This window comes from Alosa pseudoharengus, unplaced genomic scaffold (genome assembly GCF_046254945.1).
Source record: "Alosa pseudoharengus isolate Yale_2024_CS ecotype anadromous, Long Island Sound unplaced genomic scaffold, YU_APseudo_1.1 YU_APseudo_1.1_scf_3, whole genome shotgun sequence".
Classification (NCBI taxonomy): domain Eukaryota; kingdom Metazoa; phylum Chordata; class Actinopteri; order Clupeiformes; family Clupeidae; genus Alosa; species Alosa pseudoharengus.
The window spans coordinates 13,977,483-13,997,306 of record NW_027468718.1 but is presented as its reverse complement, the minus strand read 5'-3'; the positions used below and the strand labels follow the sequence as shown (position 1 = coordinate 13,997,306).

The 19,824-nt window shown below is 41.5% G+C and overlaps 1 protein-coding gene across 1 annotated transcript; it reads left to right on the top strand.

The window, feature by feature from the left end:
* Positions 1 to 2,472: 2,472 nt before the first annotated feature.
* klhdc3l (kelch domain containing 3-like) lies at positions 2,473 to 18,306 on the top strand. The gene is made up of 8 exons (XM_076263229.1): positions 2,473 to 2,538; positions 8,359 to 8,532; positions 8,710 to 8,792; positions 9,034 to 9,112; positions 10,341 to 10,387; positions 10,719 to 10,836; positions 11,350 to 11,536; positions 16,138 to 18,306. The coding sequence occupies exons 2-8, from the start codon at positions 8,370 to 8,372 to the stop codon at positions 16,721 to 16,723; spliced, it is 1,263 nt and encodes a 420-aa protein (XP_076119344.1). The 5' UTR covers positions 2,473 to 2,538; positions 8,359 to 8,369; the 3' UTR covers positions 16,724 to 18,306.
* Positions 18,307 to 19,824: the final 1,518 nt, after the last annotated feature.

Genomic DNA, 19,824 nt, shown 5'->3' with positions numbered 1-19,824 from the left:
TGGGCCGACGAACCTTTTGGGCCGATAGAATAGGATATAATTTAATTATTTTGTCCAACGATCGGCCCAAAGGAAGGACAATCAGCTGCCCATTGGTTACATATTGACACTGGACTGATCCAATAACAGCTCACGTCAGACCCCACCCCTCCCATTTTGGCTTAGGCTAGCCTACTCTGAACAAAATTGATCACACTAGTTGGCTCCATACTGTTCCAATACCACGATCTACTCAAATTAATTGGTAAGAAGTGTTCATGATGGTAAATAGATTTCCCCCAACTGGTCAATACTTAATGATGCATGGTCAAAGTTCAGCTTTATTCATGAAATCACTAAATATTACAACAATAAAAATAGCTTGTGTACTGTCTTAATTGAAACATGCTTCGGGCACAAATGATGTTTAGGGCAAAGAGAATGGGCATCTCCACATAAGGATACATTAGAAGATGATTGGTGTAAACTTTGTCACGACATGATAAGCAGTTCTGGCGCTTAAAAACGCAACGTTCCATTCAGTCATAAATCATTCAAGCGTAGGCCTAGTGCTCGTCTTGAAAAGAAAACAGCAGCTTAATATTTTTCAGGTGTTTAACAGTAATAGGAGAACTGTTCTTAGCAGTTATGCCGAAGGCAGTGAGATTAGGCATTGCATCCTACAGTCACGCTGTTTGGAACATCAGTTCGGGTTTCAAGATTGATAAGATTCAGTATGCGGAGTATTGATCATCTCAAAGTTTGGGACAACCAAACAGCAGTGTAAGCAAATCATTATTGTTAGGTTACCATAGCTGTCTTTTCTCTAGGCCTATCGCAAATTGCGACATAAGCTCATTGTTTCTTTTTTCTTTTCTTTCCCTTGTTCGCGTGTTAGTGAAGCGATAGTGGGTAGTGAAGCGATAATGCATTTAAAGCAATGTTCACCTCATGTGAGCCAGAGCCGATATGGCCAGAGCTGCTTGCTCTGTAAAGGTATTAGGTAGGGGAGACCGGGGACAGTTGCAACACTTTTTGCATTTGGCTCTGTTACTCAGAGACGGTTTGGATTAGACAACCCATTTTTTATACAATACACTTACATATGTCTGTTAATAGTCTAAACCATTTAAAGATAATTACAGAATCTAAATGAATGTAAGGAGTCAGATGTTGCAACTGACCCCAGGCGCGGGGACAGTTGCAACATTGTTTGGGGATGGTTGCAACATGTTAAAAAAACAATATATTACAATATATGTCAGTGCAGCAAAATTATTATTTTTGTATGTAAATACAAGTTATGTAAGTTATAATAATATTACAGTGTTATTTATTCACCAGATTTGATTAGATGACAATTATAGATTTGCCTAGATGAGTAGGCCTTATGTGCAGATGTCAAATATTGAAATTGATATAAAATACAGTAGGACTTTAGTTACATATGAAGAATGGAACAATTTGGGAGGCAATTCACTTTTATTTAGACTATTGTCATGTAAAACATGTTTTTAAAAATATATATTTTATATTATTATATTTATGCATTGTACGGGACTTGTTGCAACTGTCCCCTTTCCTGTCAGCTTTGATAAAACCTCATGCGCTAGCTAAACAAGGGGACCTTGACACATGCTAACCATAGTAGCTTAAAGTTAACATCACTCATTTAAATCATATAAGTTTGAGCTGAATCACAAAAACAGTGACAGCAATTTAACAGAAACAAAGCTCAAGAAAATAAATACTTTCATACCTAAAAAACAGTTTTTTACAATAAATCCTGGAGCAGTTCAGGAATTTCCTTGCTCTCTGCTAGGGGGGGCATCCAACTGAGCATATGCAGTGTGAGTGTCATCACTCTACCTTGTTTCTGATTGGAGAAAATTGACATGTTGCAACCATCCCCTGTTGCAACTGTCCCCGGTCTCCCCTATTTCTGTCCCACCCAAATTGCGTTAAAATTGTGTGTTTAACAGCCAGAATCTAAAAAAAATCCCGGGGGTGAAATATCCCTCGTCCCATAACTTTTAAAAAGCTTGAAACACCTCTACGTGTAGGGTAGCCACCATTCTTTCTTCGTTTTTTAGGGGGGGGGGATTAGCGCCCTGGGCCATGGTGCGTACTATGGAATACAACCCTAGCGGCGCCCCTGGCCATGACCTCTTATGTCCACTGTATTTTTTCAAGCTGTGTGAATCTGCTGTGATTTCAGGGCTTTTAACCTATTCAGCACAAACCATATTGGCTAGTGTGTGTGTATTTGTGTGTGTGTGTGTGTGTGTGTGTGTGTGTGTGTGTGTGTGTGTGTGTGCGAAAATTCGTGAAAGAATTCCCATTTAGCGCACCATCCCCGAACCCCATGTAGCCTAGTAGTAGGCTAGTGGTGTAGTGGAGCCTAGTAGTAGGCTAGTGGTGTAGTGGGGATACGCTTCCTGGTTATAAATCCCGAGACAAGACGCCCCTCCTTCACCCTCACTCACTGTTGCTATCTGAAGCCAATTCTCCACAAGCGGAGTGAGCGGGTAGGCTACGTCAGAGCTGATGATCAACAAAGTAAGTAAATCCGTTACATTGTAAAAGTAATCGACCAATTACCATGTTGTTACAAAGTAGAACATACCATGGAAATTATTCCACAACTGAAAAAGGAAAGAGGAAACTTGTTTCAATCTAGTCCGTTAACTGTCTTCCAAGACTTCGATTATTGTCTTTATGCATACGCCCTATAAGCCCACGTCTAGACAAGGCAAAAGGCAAGGGGGAAATTCAAAGTTAGGATATGTTGGACTATCTTGGGAGCGATTGTTTTTAGCCTGATGGAAACAAGACATCTGCAACTAATTACTTCACTTATACATTTTATAGTAGGCCTATAGCCTATACTTACTCGCCTATGATGTTTTGATGCATCAGTATGCACATTCCATTCAATAGGCCTATCACAAAATTAACTTTTTAAAACTCTGTTAAAACTCGTCTGTTAACGTGAGCAACGTCCGTACAGCCTAAATCTGTGAGCATGTGTAATTCCGATTGCGCAACCACATAAAGTTATAGGCTTGTCTGTTGAACTGTTTTAATCATAGCCTTGCGCAAAAAAAAAAAACCGTCTAAAGACACGCTTCCGATGTAGGCGCTGCGTCCTGTTTGGTGTAGTCTTCCTCGGCAGGCCTACGTCTTTCTGCAATTTGCATTCACATTACAAATATGCTTCATCTAGGCTATTTTATATTCATGTCTGTGATGTGTGATATTGATAAACAATATAGATAAAAGATGCAGATTTGGCAAGAGCCATGTTTACCTTGGGCAACGTGTGAAAGGGACATCTTACAGAGCATGCTTTCGTGATGTGTTTGAACATGCCAGCCCTTCCCTGAGTAACCCCCTCTATGTTACTAAAAGTTGTTTATGATATGATGCTGGACGATGAAACTGCGTTTCATTTCAAGAAAATGATGTAGCTGTGGTTGTGTAAAGATCTTTATGGATTATTTATCTCATTTTACATCACCAACAATTTCCTCGGCGTGACAATAAAGAACTTGCTCATTGTCAAGTTTCTTTCTTTCTTTCTTCATCAACTTCCTCATTCACTGAAAACGGTTTCCTGAAAGTGCTGAAATCTCAAGTATATTGATGCGATTGTAGACATGGTACAGTAGGCTACTCCTGACAATGCAGGCAGTTTATGAAAGATCTGCTTTTACAGCAAAACTTGCATGCACTTGATGTTCTTATGTAGAACTGGATGAGACGTGCCTCTTTATCATGTTCTGTGGGGTTCTGTAACTTCATACAGAAGATGAAAGATGTACACAATACTGAACAGGAACACTCGCTACTGGCTAGTCTTGGTCTACACACACTGCGCCCGTCATGGTAGGAGCTGTTTTGCATTGTACTAAAGGGAAACTAATCTCTGGCAAGGCAAATGTCTGGCAAAGTTCAACCTGGGCCCTATTTCTAGTGCCCTTTTAGTAGTATTAACAGGGTCAACTATGCAGTGGGCCTATTGGACTTCAAATCATAACAGGGTCCTATAAATGGCTGTCCATGGCTGTCTTGTTCATTAGAAATGTAAAGAGAGAAATGCATATGGCAACATGGCTGCTAAATATATACCCACAGAGGAGTTAAAGAGGGTGCCAGGTTGGGGACCCACTGGTCTTATGACATGTTGAGTCACCTGTGGCAACACTACACACTGTTGTGACAACCACTTGAGAGCTCCAGTCTGGAGTGTAGAGCCCATCCGGCATGCACATACATGAGTCAGTGCACAGGCCACGGTAATGTGGCATGTCGGTGTTTAGTATGACTGTCAACAGTTGGGTTTTTAGCCCAATTGCACATGCAAATGAGACAGTACTGGTTTGACATAACTGAACATGGGGTATGCACATCTTCCCGTGTATAGACCCTTTCAAGAGAGTTCCATTATCAGCATCATAGTTGGCCCCACAAGGCTTCCGTTTTAACATTCCATATGTTATCTTAATGCAGAGGAAGTAGATTGGGAACCAAATAGAATGTTCAAGCATTGTTTTTGTTTTTATTGTTGAAAGGGTCTATGATTGAAGCCCACCTCCTGTACCATGAGGGCATCATCCCTCCACAGAGGTTCTGTTAATTTCAAAGAATCCCTTCCATCCCCACAGAGATGTGACATCACAAAGGCAGTTGTTTGTTGTCGCCTGGAAACCCGGCCAATGCTGGGTCTCAGTTTACATGGCTGCGCCCTGCACGCAAGTAGCAAATGCCAGAGCAAACGCCAGTGGCCCTCCAGAATAACAAGAACCTCAGCACTTGTTTTGTAAGTGAAGATAATTTTATTAGTCTTGCTAGGGTCAGTGTCTCATAACATGAAATGAAAGAAATGTTACGATGTATGTATAGTTATATGTGAAGTAAGGAACTGACCACATGGTTGTGAAATTGTTTTGGAATGTAAAGTTTTGTTCTAGAGTGTTGAGATTTGAGGCATTCCTTTATTCTGCTGCTTAGAATTTTTCATCAAAGTTCAAAAGAAATCACCAACTGTAATTTTTCACCAGTGATTAAGATACCCTGTAAGTTAATATTAGTTGTTGTTTTTATGATTAACAGTTTGTAAAGTAGGCTATGTATTTTGAAATATCTGACAACTTATCAAAACTAGAATGCTGAAGTTGTGGATTTATTACAGAATTTTTATATAGAATAATTATTTTAGACCCAGTGCTGTCTATGAGGTTGGTAGGTTTAGCCTACTGTAGGCTATGAACGGCTATTTTAGGGAAGCAGCAACATTCTGTCCCTTTAGGTGGGCTAATTTGTTAAGTAGCCTAGCCTAGGCCTATGATAGTGGGATTCCACTCCAGACACTTGCTTCCGAATAATTCATTTTCTAAGAAGAGCAGTGATGTAGCCTACCAGTTAGAAATAGGCAATAACATGTAGACCTGTAAATCAGTGACAGACACAGACTGCCTAAGATGGAAAAGTGACAAAGCCTGTAAAATACTATGATTGCTGACTGCTTATCTTCCTAAATGTTCCTAAGTGTGGGATGAGGACATGACCGCTGGTCAGAATCAAACCAGAGTGTTTGGGGATGCTGCTGCGTGAGCTGGTCAAATTATTTGAATGTGGTTGTTTCATGTGGTGGTTTCATGTGGGGATTGTGCTGTACAGGCCTACCTATTGCCTGTAATGTTAGGCATGGTTATTATGTATGCCAGTGGTTTTCAAACTTTGGTACGGGTACAACTGGTGGTAGGCCTACGCGGACTCCTTAGAGGTAGCCTACTCCAAGAGTTTTTTTTATAAAGATGATGACATAATCACTTCAAATTATATCAAAATAGATATAATTCAAAATCCTTAACCACACAATCAAACTGAAGTTAAATTTAAACTATTGTTATGTCCTTCATGAAAAAAATAGGCCTATTTGTTTTTATATCAGCCAATAGGAGCCAATAGGCTGAATGGTTGACAAGCTCAGCTGTGATGGCAAGCAAAGGAAAATGAAGGAAATATGATGGATCAAAAACATTCATGCAATCATGGCTCCAAACAGGAAGTATTATGAAGAGAAGTGTGGTGACTATGTCTAGCAGAAACTGAAGTTGGTGATATAATGAGCCTAGCACAAGTGACTTGTGAAGCTATGCCACCTGCCAGCAACAAACGACGCAAAACAGTATACAATATGTGAAATTGTCCTAGGCCAGCGTTCCCCAAACGGCAGCCCGCGGGCCACATCCGGCCCGCAAGAGCCACATGAGTGTCCCGCGCTGACATGTGTGTCTGGCACGAGCGGACAAGAATTACATTTTATTAATAGAGAGAATCCTCACTGCATCCGACTGCTGTGGAGGATTTAATGTGCACCGCTGACTTGACGTCTCTTAGGCCTACTGACAGGATGTTCCAATTGAAAACAATGTAGCCCAGCCTATTCAACTGATTTGATCGCTAATGCTTGCTCACATCGCATGTAGGACTTGGTGAGAGCCATGAAAAAAAAAATCACTGTCGGATTTTAACAAGGTAAATGATAACTGGTATTTAATTACCTCATTATCTCTGAACACACTATGACACAGTCCTTTTTGTGGGTTGTTTTCACATCCACTATCTTACATTGACATTGGCAAAATATTTTCAGATTTTTAAAATGTTAAGTTCGATGTTGGTCATTCTGCTGATGTTTTTTGCCCTATAGTAGAATCCATTTAGTATCAGTATCAAGATAATTTGGGCAGGTATCATATTGTTGCAATGTTGTTCATTTGCTTTCAGAGGTGCAGTAAATGAAAATGTTTTTGGTTAGAGTCAGATATACAAATGTGCCCGACTCCGAGTGTTAGGATGATTATTATTATTATTATTTTTTAAATAATGTTTGCAGGTGTATGCGTGTTTAATACTGAATGCTTTGGCCCTTGGTTTGCCATGCTTGACATAATTTGGCCCTTGGGCCAAACTATTTGGGGACCCCAGGCCTAGGCCATTGTATTTTAAGTTGGAGAGCCAATTGTTTCCTGACTGTCTCATTGTGAACACTCCTGACTCATTGTGAACAGTTTGAGAACCACTGATGTAGGCTATCACTGTGCGTTATTGAAAATCATTTGGAAGATAATCTTTTGTTTTAGCACTGCACCCGTTTGATAGTGATTTTCTTCTTCAATAATGTCCATAACTTTGAATCAGCAGTCGCTTTCACACGTCCTTGGCAATGGCAATGAAGTTGTATGCTGGCAAGATGCTAGTCACCTGACAGCAGTCCCTTTTCGTTGCGCGAGGCGGTCCTGATCAACCCGCTGCACTTGGCAACATATCATTCCTATCCTAGTTTATTTTTTCCCCTAGAAGAATTGGACTGTCATATGTAGTGCAAATGAGCTCTCGAACATTTCCGAATTTGATGTTGTTCATGTAGCCTATTAGTGTAGCATAAAGCACCATCATCATCTCCAGCAAGTGTTTTAAGCGTTATTATGATACGGAGAATCTTGCGTCTCCTGAGTCAGAAGAGAAAGAGACAAGAGGAGGCAGGTAAGGGTAGGCTTCTTTAAGTTGAGAGCACAGTCAGCCATCTCATCTCTGTTGTTAAAATAACAATGTAACCTAGGCTATATCGGCTTCTTACGAATTAAAAGAGAAAGGTTAGCCAACGCGAATTTCCTCGAATTACGCGAAATCAGCCAATGTGATGGCTATGAATAGGGTACTGCATCTGGATGTCATTTTTTAGGCTATCGTTCAAATATTTTAGCACTCGGCCACAGTGTGATACACAACGCTACGTGATTTCGTAGGATCAATGTGGAGTTCTTGGACGCTGAAACGTCCAGTTTTTGTAACGTCCAGTGTTGTAAAACGCATGAAGTTAGAACAAGAAAATAGTATCCATGTATGTAAATCCGATGATGGGCTGCTGCGTCCGAGTCGTGCACCGGTTCCTCAGACATCTTTCATACTGTGGTAGACTAATCCGTGAGGGGGTGCGGTTAGTCTACCATGAGTCCTTCCTTACCATGAATCAGAGCCCACTATCGAAATAGTTGGACTACGACTGTGATGAAGAAAAACAAAATAATGAAAGGAAACCAGCAGTAAGTGAAGCTTATGCAACGGAGTGTAGTAGGAATATGAGAGTTAGATTAACTCTGCATTTAAGCTACTTTTAGAAGTAGGCCTAGGCTTACAATTTATTCAAATAATGAACCGAAACTCATACAACAAAGTTAATGAAACAGCTTATGTCCACCTCTGATCATTGTAGGCTATGACGTTGTTGTTACTGTTTAATAATATTTATTTATATTAATTTTGCCATGCATGGGAGAGATGCTGAACATTCATCACCCTCTCTGGCAGGTTGCCCTAGTATGACTCAGAGAAGCAGCCTGTCCCTGTGGTCGCTGCTGCCCCAGGGCCCCCCTGCCCCCGGCACCCGCTACAGGCACGCCTGCTGCTCCCACAAGGGGGACGTCTACCTGCTGGGCGGCCGTGAGAGGATGGTGCTCAGAGACTTCTGGAAGTACAGCGTGGGTGAGGAGTCAAGATGTGTGTGCGTGTGTGTGTGTGTGTGTTGGGTGCACATGGTTGTATATCTGTGTTTATATGCCTGTGTGTGTCTTGGGTACGCATGGTTGTATATCTATGTGTGTTTATACCTGTGTATTTGTGTGTGTGTGTGTGTGTGTGTGTGTGTGTGTGTGTGTGTAGTGCGTAATGACTGGACCAAACTGGACTGCAGCAGTGAGTGGGCTCCTGAAGAACTGGAGGGACACACCATGGTGTCACATCAGGTCAGCTAATGCACATAACGACCACCACACTTCCAACCATGACCATGGGTTAACCGATAAGATTAGAGATAACATCTATATTATTTTCATTAAAACTTGCATTAGCGTAGGTAAACACGGTCATCACGATGATCATGCTATTAATACATAGGTCACATTTGTCTGTAAACAGAACATTTCATAAAGATACTGTAATTTCACTCAGTAATGGGTCTTCTTGTGTGGTGACTGATGGTTGTAGGGGATTCTGTATGTATTTGGAGGACTGATAGACTCTGCCTACACAGACTGGAAGAACCCACTATGGTTGTTTGACATAGGTAAGTGCAAATGCAAGAGTGTAACTCTACACACGACAGTGGGGCAAAACTCACCCTGGCCGTGACTGTTTATAGACTTGCTTTTAAAGCACTGTGACAACCTCGTAACCTGTCCATGTGGACCTTTGACCATGTGTAAAAAGTATAGTTCCGTGCCTATTCCGGTTAGTCAGGTGTAGAGACCATCTGGAATAAAGTGTTCAGTTCAGATGTTAAAGGTAGGGTAAGCGATGAAGGAGGAGGACGTTGAGTTTGATGGCGTTTATGTTTATGTCTCTTAGCAGACGCTTTAGTCCAAAGGAACTTAGATCATATTTATAATATAATAATAATAATAAGCTCTCCGAGATCAGCTATACAGTGTTCTATTATTGTTTGGGGAACAGGCTGCACTCACTTTGTTTGTTTACACAGTTCATGGAGCCAGGGCTCTGTAAGAAGACTGTATATATGTATATATATATGCCACTATGGCATATATATATACTATATATACAAGAAAATAGTGTCCATGTATGTAAATCCGATGATGCTGCGTCCGAGTCGTGCAACGGTTCCTCAGACATCTTTCATACTGCGGATGTAAAGGGAGCCGTGAGGGGGTGTGGTTCGTCTACTATGAGTCCTTACACTATATTTATATTTATACTAGTTCAGCTTGTTGTACAACTTTCGTTGGCCCTATAACAGCGATAGCATGGACAGTTAGCTTGTTTACTGCCTCCAGGCTCAACCATCGTCCTACTATCGTTGTTATAGTTACCATTCATAAGCATTGATATGGAACGGCGATTAAACTTTTTTTACCAGATCTACTTCATAGGTGTCCCGTTATTCAGAATTAAAAGCCACCCCGCCAGCCAATCAGAAAAGAGTATTTCTTCTCTCCGGGTGATAAATATATAGTGTAGTGAATGGAGAGCTAGCAAATTGTGAGGAGATATTCTTTTATACATTTTACAAAAACTGTTATATGTAAGAAATCACTTAGCATCGCTTATCCTGCCTTTAAGTGTTGTTTTTACCCATAGGATTATCTGTTTAGTTTGATCACAGGAAGTTAATATACCGGTAATAACTTTAAATATACAACTTGCTACATCTGTGAATCCATATGTTTTTCAGCGTTCATAATGTCAGTTCTTGCATGGTTGAACTGAAAAGTATGTAGCCGATGAGGCCCAAAACAAGTGAACTGATAAGAGTGTGTGTGTGTGTGTGTTTCCAGAGAAAGAGGAGTGGAGGTATTCCGAGGGCCAGATTCAACCGTCTCAGGTGGGACATTCTTCAAATGCCTGAGCAACAATGGGGGGAGCTGACCAATAAAGACACCTTATTCACACTCACACACACACGCATACACACATTATGCATGTTATAATATGTGAAATTGTGCATTAAAGTGTGCAATGCGACCCATTCAGAGTGTGGCATAAGTGCCGTTCGCCTTATTAAAAGTTTATGTGCCATCAAAATTTTGATGGCACATAAACTGATGATTGAAACATAAATACAGGGGGCCTGTAAACGTGTTATAATATGTGGAAACTCTTTAGGGGGCCTGTAAACGTGTTATAATATGTGGCTTTGTGTTGTCTTCCTGTAGCCAGCACCAGTTAACAGGAAGGGGCACAGCGCCGTGGTCTTTGGCTCGGCCATGTACATCTATGGGGGATACATCGACATCAGGGGGCCCTCACAGGAGTTCTGGAAATATGAGTTTGGTAAGAGTCACCTCCTTCATAAAACGGGATCATTCTCATAGGAGTTCTGGAAATATGAGTTTGGTAAGAGTCACCTCCTTCATAAAACGGGATCATTCTCATAGGAGTTCTGGAAATATGAGTTTGGTAAGAGTCACCTCCTTCATAAAACGGGATCATTCTCATAGGAGTTCTGGAAATATGAGTTTGGTAAGAGTCACCTCCTTTATAAAACGGGATCATTCTCACAGTCCTGCTGGGTCCCATATTACAGAGTAATTACATTACTTTGGCTGTGTACAATGCTCTTTTCATGTGCCTATGATTGAACTCTGAACTTTAGTTGCACAATAATTACATTACTTATTTGTCTTTTTATTTTAATTACGTTATGTTTTACTCTAAAACACTTTGTTTGCACATAAACAATAGCATCTGTGTTTGAACATGCTATAGTCCTATAGTGCCTTGTGTTGAGATTGTTGTTGATTCACTCGTGTGTGTGTGTGTGTGTGTGTGTTGTGGTCATGTCAGACACGGGCGTGTGGTCCCTCCTGAGCGGCGTCCAGGCGGAGCAGGGTCCAGGCCCCAGACACGGGCACGCGGCGGTGGCGCATCAGCACAGCATGTACCTGTACGGGGGCCTGAGCGGCCTCCGCGAGCAGAGGGACCTGTGGAGGTGGTGCCTGACCAACCACACCTGGAGCTACATCAGAACACAGTGAGTGTGTGTGGGGAGAGAGAGAGAGAGAGAGAGAGAGTGTGTGAGTGAGTGAGTGAGTGAATGAGTGTGAGAGAGAGAAAGAGAGAGTGTGTGAGTGACTGAGTGAGTGAGTGTGTGTGTGTGAGTGAGTGAGTGTGAGAGAGAGAGAGAGATAAGCGGGATAACGGCCTTCGAGGTGTGTCCAGTTATACGGAATTAATGGACTCGGGCGGAGGCAACTCCCCTCCGCTGCGCGTCGGGGAGTTTTTGCCCCTCGCCCTCGTCCATTAATTCCGTATAACAGGACACCTCGGCGGCCGTTATCCCCTACGTAAATACTGAGTCCTCTGGAGGATGGTTATTTTCAAATCCCTGTAGTGAGCCTATCTCAGTTCTCAGTGTGTGAGCTTGTTGTGTGTTAGTATCCCTTGTGACCATCATGCAGAATTACACAGCAACCTCTAGGGGAGCGCGGGGCACAAAGTAACACTTTTTGGTTATGGCTAAATAATTCTAAAATCATTTGAGTTTCACTAGTTATACTTTTTAACAAGCAACATACATATCTCTGTTACACATATGCACTGGAAGTTTGTTTGTAGGAGCTACTGTTCTTTTACAATTCCACCGAGAGTGGCGATAGGTGAAATGTTACAACCTGCCCCATATGCGGGGTTAGTTGTAACACTCATCCCAAAGGCTGTTTTTAATTAAATGAATTCAATAAATGTATCTGAATGTGTATGATAGAATAGGATCTGACTATTTATGATACATAAGTCATGAACTAACAACAGACGTGTGTCGAAAATTGACTTTATTTTCTATACGGAGAAATAACATGAGAAATATGCGCCAATGGAAGCAAATGAGTCTAACCAAGGTCAATCCTGCCAAGAAAAGCCCTCAAACCTGAAAACACATGAGGCAAAATGCAAAATATCACAAAAACTAACTAAACTAACACTAATACGGGCATATTTTTGTATTGCAACATCATTGTACAGTATGAGTGGCTTAGTTGTAACAGCGCGTTACAACTAACCCCGCTGGGTCACGTTTGTTATAAGATAAGCTAGCTCCTGCTATGAGTTGGCTACATGTTTCAAAACGGTGTTCATTTTTAGCCTACAAGACGGTTATTAAGATGATAGAAGATTGGAGTCAGTGAGCTGCACCCACAACTCAGTAATGGAACAACAAGTACCACCTAGACATTTAAGTTGATGTCTTCAAAAGGCGTTTTGCTGCAGATCTACGTGGAAACACGTCCATACTGACTGACAATTTGTGGAACACCGTCTCATAGTAATGTGATTAACTGACCAATAGCATGCCTCGATCAACCCCCTGCAAATAGGGAAAAAGTCCGTGTTACATTTAACCCCGCGTTACTTTGTGCCCCGCGCTCCCCTACATCTATGGGCAGCGCTGATAAAAAGGGATTCAAAATATCTCAACCTCAAGTTTTCAACATGTGGCACGTGTTTTTGTTATATATGTTAAAATATTTATTTCTTCATGAGGATTTTTTTTTCCTCAGAAAAAAAATGTTTCCCCTAGAGGTAGAATTTTTCCTCATTGTTTACATAGTGAAATGCTGAATGACTCTTTTTTTTAATACCACTTTTTACTCATCTTTACCAAGGGTGCTAACAAATGTGGAGGGTGCCGTATGTTATAAAACCCTAATAGGGCCCCCATCTAGCCTGTACGGAGCCCCGGATATGTCATGGGGGGAAAAAATTATAAGTTGTGGCCACGAAATAGCAATTCGTTCCCACAAAATAATAAGTTGTGGCCACAAAATAGCAATTCGTTCCCACAAAGTACTAATTTGTGGCCACGAAATATTAATTCGTTCCCACGAAATAGTAATTCGTTCCCACGAAATAGGTAATTTGTGGGCACGAAATAGGTAATTTGTGGCCACGAAATATTAATTCATTCCCACGAAATAGTAATTTGTGGCCACGAAATAGGTAGGCCTATAGGCTGTGCACTGGACAGCTGGATGAGCAAATCAAGCGCAACTCCTCAAACAGGAACAGTCGCTGCTCACACAATGGACAGGGATAGTATGGTAGAGTGCTATTTTAGGCTGGGAATGAAATACAAAGACATTTTGAAAAGCCTGGCATTGGAGGGATTCATTATTAGCGAGAGGCATCTCCAACTATTAAGAGCCAGGTCGCTGCACCGGCGTAGGTACGACTTGAACGTGTCTCTCTCGTTTGCGTTTTTTTATAAGGCGGCCGTCAATATTTCCATTAAAACATGCATCAGATAGCTGGAGGTGAATCTTCATTCCCCCCCCCCTCCTCACTCTCACTTTTTCCCCATCCTCATCTCATCTCACGCCTTCTACCCACACACCCATCACTGTTCCATTTCTTTGTTATTATTTGCATACGCCGCGTGCTGATGAAATCATACTGTATATCGGGCACTTTTATCTTTTGTAAAACGTCGCGTCGCAAAGGTGCGCTGACCCGAGGACCTGTGCCGAGATAGATGGACGGTCAGGAGCAACGCCGAGGCTGATGGAGAACCGGGACAAATGAAACACTTTTTAATGAAACGTAATTTACAAAGACATTGTAAAACACTGCAAGTTAATATTTTGTCACTAGCAACCTACATCTGTCCTCTGTCAAATACAGCTGCATTTACAGCTCTGAACAAAACCGTTCAGAGCTGCAGAGAAGTCGAACGTGCATTATGTTTCATTCGTCCATCCTGGCTGGGACAAATGAAACAGCATGGGGGACGAATGAAACATACAGCTTAAATTATGTAAACTTCCCACCACTTCAATATTTGACAACATACCATGAATGGTACTTCAAGTATGTGTTATTTTAGATAGATTGCTGCTGGGCTATATGTCTTGGTTCATGTCTGTTAACAACTCATTGCCGTCATGGTGATGCGCGTATTTCGCAGTTGTGTAAATAGCATGCACTATGCCATTAATATAGCTAGAATAATGCATGTTTCGAATTATATAATGTTTCTATAGTACAAAATGTTATTTCACTCTGTTTTTATGTGGTTAAAGCCACCACACATCCAAATAAGTGCCCTTCATGACCCAGGCCGTCAGTCTCCATAGGTTAACATGGCAAAACTCGACCCCCTACCTGATAGCCCCAAATATATTTGCATCTTTCTAAAACTGCTTTTCCATGTCTCACCTGAATAAAATATAGTATAAACACAGATACGTGTGCATTGACTTAGAATAAATGGGGTTTACTGCCTGGTCGGGACAAATAGGTGTTTCAGCCGTCCCCCCATAGACATTATAGGCTGTTTTGCATCCATTACAAACAAACATGCAATGTGAACGTCTGGGATTGGGGAGAGCACTAAATGCTCTACTGAATAAGCATGGAGTCAAACCTTTAAATGAAAAACACTCTTTAATAATCAAAAAAAATAAACCGCTAATGAAGTAAACTTATGTCCATCAGAAATCGTTTATCGCCTGTAACTCCGTGATAACTGGACGTAACAGGATGGCATTTGGCTGAGCAACGGAGGTTAATATGCTCTGTTTTGTCCAAATGATGTCTGTCTATCATCGTTGCACTCGGAGAAAACCGGAATGTTTCATTCGTCCCCCGTTTCAATCGTCCCGGTTGTACCCTACTGCAAACCAGAGAATTGAGAGCAGGTGGGGAGTGATGAGAAAAGACACGACAGGCTTCTACTGGCGCTCGATTTGCTCACCCAGCTGTCCAGTGCACGTTAGACTACATATTTCGTGGCCACAAATTACTATTTCGTGGGAACGAACTAGTATTTCGTGGCCACAAATTACCTATTTCGTGGGAACGAATTACTATTTCGTGGGAACGAATTAATATTTCGTGGCCACAAATTAGTACTTTGTGGGAACAAATTGCTATTTTGTGGCCACAACTTATTATTTTGTGGGAATGAATTGCTATTTCGTGGCCACAACTTATTATTTTTTTCCCCCATGACATATCCGGGGCTCCGTAAGCCTGGACTTTGCGGAGGTTACTAACTAACCTGTCAGGCAGTGTCGTGTAGTCAGAATGTAAATGAGCCGTAATCTGTGCATCAGACCTTGTGCTTTCAAGATGACTGGAATTGATGCAAAGCAGCTGTGATCGGAAAAATAGAGCATTATCCATGTGTAGGCTACCACAGTGTGCTCCAGTTCAAAAGTGCTCCAATGTGTGTGTGTGTGTGTGGTAGCAGAAGTGAACTGTCTCTTATGCATGGTTTGATGATCAAGGTCAAGTTTAGTTTTTCCTGTTTCCTGAAAGAGTGTGTGAATAAGCTTCTAGTGTGAAGGAGAAAATGTTGTGTGTGGGTTACAATGACTAGAAACTAGAAAAATGTTTTCTTTGTCAATAAATGATCAAATGATCTTGTTCAGCAGCTGGCTCTGATGTTTGTAACACTAGAACTGCCATGATGCCCATGTTCACTGTTTGAAAGGTTGCATGTACTCTGACAGAAAAATAGTATAGTCTCAGGTCAACGCGCCTTTCCCTTGTGTTCACAGTTTATAAGGCAAAGGGTCACCTCACCCAAAGAACATCATTGTGTGACTTCCTGTTTTTGTTGTTTTCCCTTCCCAGTTCCGGACCCTCTAAACTGGTGGGCCACTCCATGGTGCTGTACCGGGACAGCGTGCTCCTGTTCGGGGGAGGCGAGACGCAGAACTCCCCCCTGAACAGCCTGTGGAGGCTCAACCTGCCCTCGCACGTCTGGGAGAAAGTGGCCGCCATCAAGACCTCCAACCCACCGGGCAGAATCCACCACTGTGCGGTGGGGCTGGGCCCTGGCTTCCAGTCGTCCGGCTGCACTACGGGGCTCGCAGACAGCCCCTCGGGAAGCCCCACCTCCAGCAAGTTCCGGCCCTTCAAGAACAAGCTGTCGCCGGCGCCCAGGCCACTGCTAGAGGGCGCCATTGAGCTGCAGACGCTCCAGCTGGACAAAAGGGGGCTGAAGGACTCCGAGGAGGATCTGAGAGAGGACAGGCTGAAGAGGCCCTGTCTCATGTTCGAGAACCAGGACGCCTTCCAGAAGCACTGGGACATGGAGGAGGTGTCGGACTGTTCGGAGGAGAGCATCGAGCAGCACTTGCCTGAGGCTCTACTCGTGATTGGGGGGAAACCACTATCGGGGCAGGCAACCATCTCTGTCTGGCAGATGACCCTGTGATACAGGAGACAACAGGACTTCCTTTCCAACAGCACAATATTATATTTTATTAAGATTAAGATATATATATATATATTTTCAATAAAGTTTTATTATTTTCTCTGCGAGAAAATTTGAAAAACAATGAGCCTGATAGACAAGGTGTTTATGGTGCACTGAAATAATGTATTCATACAGTTTTTAAAATTAACTTTACATTCAGATATGTTTTTATTTTGGGGCCCAGCGAAATGTCTTATTGTGTCCCACAAGAAATAAATCAGAGGTATGTTCAAATGTGCAAACATAGGCGAACGATTGCAAACAGGTTTCTGTTTGCCTTGGGTTTTTGGCAAAAGTTTGCGAACACTGGAGAGGGGGTAGTTCTCTGCAAACATACAGTGGAGCTGAACGTGAGCTTGATTAAGTGTTACCATGACAATGGAATATTTACAGCAAGTAGTTCAAATTGAACTGTTCAGAGAAAACATGTTCGCCACAAACGTTCGCCACTGTTTGCCACATTTGAACGCATCTCAGCTCTCACTGAGATCTGAACATTATCTCCTAACCCCCCCTTAGGAGCAATAAGAATAGATTGAGAAAAAAAAAACACAGAATGTTGATATCTTAAATTGAACTTACATTGGAGTTATTGTCTCAGAGCAAGTCCAGTTTAGGTTAAACTGAAAAGCTACTCGTATTGCTTCTTATTTCTCCCAAGGAGAGTGTAGAAACAGGTCAGATTATTTTTCTAATTTTGCTTTCACATGGGTTGTCTCAGGTTTACAGTATTTTTCAAACTGTTTGTATAATGAATGGATCTTTCCCATGCACAGTTTATATGCCTGCTCTTAGCCACATTGGTTTGAAGGTGTAATAGGCAACATTGTAACAGACTTTTTAAAACCATGGACAGCAATACTTAATCACCTTTCAATAAACAGACAAACCACACATAGCTAATATAATCGAGTGTATCCCCTTGACACACATAATAATCACCTCATACAAATGTTATGGTTGCTGTTAAATGTTGATAAAGTAGCATGCCTGTTTGCCCAGGCTACATGGGTGAGTGTGTGAGAGTGAATTTGTGTGTGTGTGTGCGTATGCGTGTGTTGTGTGTGAAAGTTTTTCCTCTTGTTTGGCCAATGTTGCTTATTGCACCTGTAAGTCTGCTTGTTTACATCAGACAGCAACCACTAACAGCACAAGCATGTCCCTGGATTTCATTCAGCCATAATGGTCAATTTCAATTACTAAATGAATGGATTCACTGTGAAAATGAATGAAGCAAAAATGCTCACGATTTCATCCTATCTTGCTATTATTATTTTTATTTCTGTGTTTCACCACATAATGTCACAGTTATCAGTATTATGCTTTAGCACTGTTGTAAATGAGCTGCGATGCATGAACCCACTGAATCAGTTCAGCATCAGTTTTATTTGTGTTTACGCTTATGTGTTTTGTTCATGTTCACACCATAATGTGCATATTTGGACACAAACGAACATGGAGTGTATTAGAGGAAGGTCGCCTATGGGTTGTTTACATGTGCGTTTACACGGGGAAGACAAATAAAGGAGGGAGCTGTTCTTTATTTTTGTCTTTGTGAAAATAAAGCTGATTATTAATCACAAATTAAATCAGCATTGTTACACGTGGATATTCATGATAGTCTAAAGAACACATATCCATGTGCTCTGTTCCAAATGGGGGTACACTGAACATACTCATGTTGTGCCAAATACAGACAAATAACTATAACTCTATTGTAGCACAGCTGGAGCATGCGTGATGTTTGGGTTTGGTGAACTGTGACTCTGGTCTATTCCACAAGGGGGAGCTATTACTGTACACTAAGGGCACACATTTGGTCCCAGCTTTGGGAGGGACATAACAACCATGTGGATGACAAATAAAGGAGGGAGCCATTCTTAATTTGTGTCTTTGTGGAAACAAAGTTGTGATTATTAATCAGTATCCTAAATCAATACAATGACAATGAATGAATATAAAGTTAACACTCCTAAATTGCATAGAAGTTCACGTGTGCTCTTAGTTCCATTAAAGCAAGGACTTTATGAACATTTCTTGATGGCTGCAATAACTCTATCTATGCACTTTTCAACAAGTAGCTTTGAGCTTATTTTGTATGACTATTACCAAACATGCATTACAACATTGTCTTCGACACCTACACAAATATTTAATGTTTGACTAATGAGTTTATTTGTAAGGGTTATACATGATAGTCTAGATAATTCATATTCATGTGCTCTGTTCCAAATGGGGGGAAACTGAACAGACCCATAAATAATCTATTGTAGAACTGCTGAAAGGGTTGATTTTTGGCAAACATCGGATCTGATTAACTAACTCTAATATCTTGAGAACCGTAGGGCCTAGGATGACCAATTTTTTGCGTATGTTTGCCTCCAGGGGTCATGTAAACCCATTCCATATGAACACATGTGCATGAACAGATACACACGCACACACATACATTCACAGTAATCCTACGTATGACACATACTCACACAGTAGACATATATACGCATGCATGCACATGCACACACACAGGCACATAAACAGGCAAACACACAAGCACATGCACGCACACACACCCACCCACCCACACACACATAAACATAAACATGTACACGCACACATGCACACAATTCAAGAATTTCTCAGAATTATGAACAGGCAAGATGGGGGTGGGGTTGTATAAAATGTATTTTACATGTGAAATCTATGAACTAATCATGTTTTGGTACTTGTTGTCTAGCAGATACCAGTGAGAATTGAGTGTGAATAATGCAATTCAGTGAGACAGTTAGAATCATATATGCCTTTCAGCGTGACTTATTTTTGTGGAAAACATGTGCTGGACGGGGGCGGCGGTCATATTTTGTACCGCTCTGCGGTACATCTAGTTATTTGTGGTTTAACGCTTAGGTTAGAAGATTATAGGTTCAACCAGCTAAATCTCTGGGTAGTGTGGTCATACAGTTTCTTATGAGTGTAGACACCAGGCATGTAACTGAAGCATTCCGTCTTCTGCAACAATTAGCTTCCAATAGGCCTAATCCATGGAAGTAGCTACACCTGAC